This window comes from Lagenorhynchus albirostris, chromosome 10, assembly GCF_949774975.1.
Source record: "Lagenorhynchus albirostris chromosome 10, mLagAlb1.1, whole genome shotgun sequence".
Lineage (NCBI taxonomy): Eukaryota > Metazoa > Chordata > Mammalia > Artiodactyla > Delphinidae > Lagenorhynchus > Lagenorhynchus albirostris.
In genome coordinates, this window is record NC_083104.1 from 39,839,281 (window position 1) to 39,844,227 (window position 4,947).

A 4,947-nucleotide genomic window follows, 5' to 3' on the forward strand; every position below is an offset into this window, starting at 1 on the left:
CCAATGCAGGGCACGTGGCTTCGATCCCTGGTTGAGGAACTAAGAGCCCACCTGCCGTGGGGCAACTAAACCCGCGTGCCGCAACTAGAGAGAAGCCCACGACAAAGAGCCTGAGCACCACAACAATGACCCAGTGCAGCCAAAAATAAAAATAAACACAAGCTCACAACTGAAATCTGGGACCCAGCTGAAGAAACAGTGATGTGTCTCAATGCCAAAGGAAAAGCAAGGAGGGGTGGGCTTTCCAGAGTTAAGATTGTCAAGGGCAAGTGAAACGCTATGGGCATTGTACCTGTAGGCTTAACCCTGAGACTGAACTGCGTCTCTGTGAGTGTTTAACAAAAGCCTGGCCCCTCCAGACTGTCACCTCCATGTGAGCAGGGACAACATCCCCACCAGCACTACACACAGAGCAGGTCTCCTTAAGTCCCTACTGGGTGTTGGAGGAGGAGGGCAGAGGTGTGTGAAGGGCATGGGAGGGACCCGAGAATGGACCTCTTGGCCCTGGCCTCTCCCCATGCCCTCCTGGAAGGAACAGGGGCCTCACCCATGACTGTGTTTACAGGAGTGATCTCTCTCTCTCTCTCTCTCTCTCTCTCTCTCTCTCTCTCTCTCTCTCTCTCTCACACACACACACACACACACACACACACACACACACACACACACAAAAGAGGCTACCCGGAGCTAAGGACTCGGTCCTGGTAAGTGGGAGGAGGGGAGACAAATGAAATTGACGCCTGGAGTAAGTTGCTTTCACAAGAATTTATTTCTCAGAGTCTAGAAGTCTGAACCAGGTCAGGCAGACCCTTAGGTCTTTTCCCTGGGCTCACAATTCACCCAATTAATCTGATTATTGGGACGATAATTGGGCCATACTTCTTCCAACCTCTTAGTATCTTCCTACCCAGGCTTCTCAGTCCTCTGACACTCTGGGGCTATGCAACAGGAAGAAACAAGTTACTATGGAAAATGGGCCCAGGGTAAGACCAGAATCCTCCCCATGTGGACATCCCCACTAACTGGGTGACTTCAGGAGACTTTGGGCCCCAGTTCACTTTCTGGCTGTGACCTTTGGAGCATGTGGTTGAAACCCTACATCCACAGACAGATGAGGAAACTGGGGTCCACAGATGGCAAGGGGTTTCCCAGGGTCACAAGCCCATCCCAGCAAAGCTAGACGGGAGTAGGGGCTGAAAGCACATTACTCTAGTCAGTGCCTCTCAGAATTCAGCACAGTCGGAATCCCCTGGAGGCCTCGTGAAAATACAAATGGCTGGGCCCCAGCCCAGAGTCTGATTCAGGAGGTCTGAGTGTGGCCTGGGAATCTGCCTTTCTGTCAAGTTCCCGGGTGGGACCCCACTTAGAGAACCACTGCTCTAAGGGATGGCAGAGCCAGTCCTGGAGGCCTGGGGCTCGGGTGAGAGAGGGGCCAGGTAGGAGGGCCTTTCTCTGCCCTGGAAGGGGCAGTGGGTATTTGGTCCAAAGGATGTTCCTCAACGCACCCTGTTATTAGCTCCACAACACAGAACGGGCCACTCACCACAGTGCAAGTGATATCGAAGTTGTCCCTGATCTGAGCCAGGGTGACTGTCCCCACACACTCTTTCACCAGCTGTAAGGGGGAGGTTCGAGTTCAAACTGGAACCCCCGGACCATTGCCTCCCAGCCTCAGCCCAGGGGCTAGAAATCTTCCCCAAAGCCCCCTATTCAGCTCCCTGGGAAGCATCCACCAGCACTCTAAGCCCCCAGCCTCACCCCATTCTCCTTGAAGTCACACTGCTCCGGGGGCTGCTGGGTTGTCCTGGGGCACACGGTCTCCTTCACCGTGAAGCTCACAGGCTTTGGGGTGTCCAGGTTCTCATCCTGGTCAAGGATCAAAGTGGGGTGACTGGGCTCAAGCTCATGCTTCCTTCTCTGATCTGTCTCCCTGCCCCTCACCTAGACGGCAGCCTCTTCAGCCCCTCCTGTGTGCCTGGCCCTGGGTTTGGTGCTGGGTGCACAGGGGAAGGGGACAGAGCCCACTCCTGGACTCATGGGCACACAGAGAGCAGGAGGGGACCTCAGACCAGCTCTGATGAGAACACCTTCCCCACGGAGGGGCTGAGGCAAGTCAGGGACCACCTGCAGGGAAAGACCTTGTCACTGGAATCTCCAAGCTGAGCAGAGCCCTCCCTGGTAGGAAGACAATGAGGAACAGATGGGACTTAAAGCAGGGAAGTCACATCACAGACCGAGTAACCATCCCCCCTACCCTGGAGCTCCCAGAAAGCCCTGGAGCCCAGGGCACCTGTTCCCACAGTAGAGATGCTAAGGCAGGAAGCTCTCATGCTGGGAGGGGACCCAGCTCTGGGAAGGTTTCCTGGAAGAGGTGGGAGCCCACCTAGAGGGAGAAGTCCCTTCCTGACAGGAGGTACAGCCTGAGCAGAGGCGGTGACAGCGTGGCCAGGGCTAGCGGGAGACAGCCCCCTCCCCAGGGTCCTCCTGACTCACGGCCTTGGGAGGCGGGTCCAGCTCCAGGAGGCGGTAGAGATTAGCTTCTGAGGACCGCTCGTTGAGACGATCCACAGCATGAAGCACAGCTTCCCTGTAGCTGAGGGCCTGGGCGCTGGCCGAGGGCACCACTAGTCCCAGCAGCGGTAGCCACAGTGACCACCGCCCCAGGGCGAGGCTGGCCCTCTGAGTCTCCATGGTCCCCAAGTCGGCCTCCTCCCAGCACACAGGACCCTCCTTTATGCCCCTCCTGGGCCTGATGCAATGGCCCAACCACGCGTCTTCCTGACCTGCCCCATCCCTGATCTCCTCCCCGGCTGTGAGCTGGACTTGCCTCAGCCCCTGCTGTTGCCTCACGGGATTGCTGGGCAGTGGGAGCGGGAGGCCTCCTGTGGAAGGTGAAGAAATGGTTTCTCCATCTCCCTGACAACGTCTTGGCCTCTCCTGGGGCCCATGGGGAGTGTCATAGGCAGGGTTGCTCAAGAGCATTGAGTCCTCCAGGAGAGGGAAGACCAGGCTCTGTCTTACGTCCCCTCTGCCTCCACACTCTGGTCTCCTCAGGAATAGGGTAAAGGAGTGTATTCAGCACTCAATCTCCTCCTCTAGGCACTGTCTGGCACAGAGTAGTCATCAGTTAATGTCGATGAGTGGATGACTGTACCAGCTCCTTCTAGAGCCTTACACACCTAGCCAAACCCTAGGCAGACAGTCAACCCCACACCATCTTGTCTTTTGGGCCCAGCCCTCAGCCAGTCAGGGGCTTGGCTCCATTTGTCCCCTCTCCTGGATTCTTCTCCACTGACTTTCTCACTCTAAAAATGTCCCATCCTAAGTCCCTGCCAGCCATGGCCTATTGCCCTGGCCCCTCCCAACCAAGCCTTAAGAATAGTCATGTAGAATTTTAAAAGTTCAATCTGGGATTCCTTATGAAAAGTTCCAGCAAAGCAGACTTAAAGGAGCCTATATGGTCAGTCACTTTTTCTTGCTGTACTCATATAAATAATCAAGCCAAGTTTATTGAAACTAGACTTAATTTGCAAGCAAATTAGTCATAAGTTGGTTATCTTTGATAAAAATGGGGGTAATTTTAGACAGAAAAATTATGTTTCAGTAGAAAATTTAATATGTACTTGAGGATATTAAATACTAGTTCTGTTAATTGTCATTGAGGTTTTGTTGTCTACCTATAAACTGGTCTGCATACTGATTTCTCCTCATCTCCTCTAATATCTGGCTACAACTCTCCAAACTAATGTTTCAAATTTTTCTCCCATCCTCCTGACTTGGAATCATTGAGAACTAAAACTGCCCTTTTCCTGAAGCTATGCAGGCTAAAATAGGACACTTAATATAAATTTCAGAGAAATCACCGTAACAGCTCATGTATGGACAATCTTCATGTCTGTTGCTGCGTGGGCCACTCAGAAGCATCACCAGAGATTCAAACTGTGACCCGGGAAAATCTATTAGATTGCCACTGTCTGCCCTCACTCCATTTGAAGAGGATTTAAGCCCAACACCTAGAAATCTGGCTGCCTTCAGAAGTCAGAAATTGGGATTACAATCTGCTCCAGTCACACACCTTTGTTTTTTTTTAAATTTTTTTGTTTTGATTGTTTCCATAGAAATGCCTCTCATTAAATACCTGATTGCTTGTACTCTGTAGGCCTAACTTGGGGAACCCACCTGCATCACTGCTTCCGAAAACGAGGCACAACCTTTTAACTAAACTGATCTATTCTCAGGACTAAGAGACTGGTTTGATGAGATATGGAGCAACCTACCAACTCTGGACAGGCTCAGACCTATTTCACAGGATGGTGCCAAATATTAACATTTTCCACAATATTATGCAAATCCTTGAACAAATTCCTAGGACCCTCAAGATCACTGACCTATTATCATGGCTGAAACCTTCAAGTTTGGGCCAATGGCTCTAAACTGTATTTCAGACTATTGCCTGTATAATTATTATAAGATTTGCTACTACAGTCACTGAGGAAAACAGTATGGAGGTCCCTTAAAAAAAAAACAAAAACTACCATACGACCCAGCAATCCCACTACTGGGCATATACCCAGAGAAAACCATACTTCAAAAAGATACATGTGGGCTTCCCTGGTGGTGCAGTGGTTAAGAATCCGCCTGCCAATGCAGGCGGCACGGGTTCGAGCCCTGGTCCGGGAAGATCCCACATGTCGTGGAGCAACTAAGCCCGTGTGCCACAACTACTTAGCCTGCGCTCTAGAGCCCACAAGCCACAACTACTGAGCCCACATGCCACAACTATTGAGGCCCGCATGCCTAGAGCCTGTGCTCTGCAACAAGAGAGGCCACCGCAATGAGAAGCCCACGCATCACAACGAAGAGCAGATCCCGCTTGCTGCAACTAGAGAAAGCCTGCGGGCAGCAACGAAGACCCAACACAGTCAAAAATAAATAAATAAATAAATA

General features: G+C 51.7%; 1 protein-coding gene across 2 annotated transcripts; it reads right to left on the reverse strand.

The window, feature by feature from the left end:
• Nucleotides 1-765: 765 nt before the first annotated feature.
• LOC132527056 (cathelicidin-5-like) lies at nt 766-3,348 on the reverse strand. Of its 2 annotated transcripts, XM_060162051.1 has the most exons (4): nt 2,494-3,346; nt 1,759-1,866; nt 1,544-1,615; nt 766-938 (listed from the first exon to the last, which is right to left on the reverse strand). In XM_060162051.1, exons 1-4 carry the CDS (start codon nt 2,980-2,982, stop codon nt 837-839), a joined length of 771 nt encoding a protein of 256 aa, XP_060018034.1. In that variant the 5' UTR covers nt 2,983-3,346; the 3' UTR covers nt 766-836. The 2 variants fall into 2 exon arrangements, with proteins under 2 accessions (XP_060018034.1, XP_060018033.1); XM_060162050.1 differs by having other exon boundaries at nt 803-1,615; nt 2,494-3,348.
• Between the last annotated feature and the right edge of the window lie 1,599 nt (nt 3,349-4,947).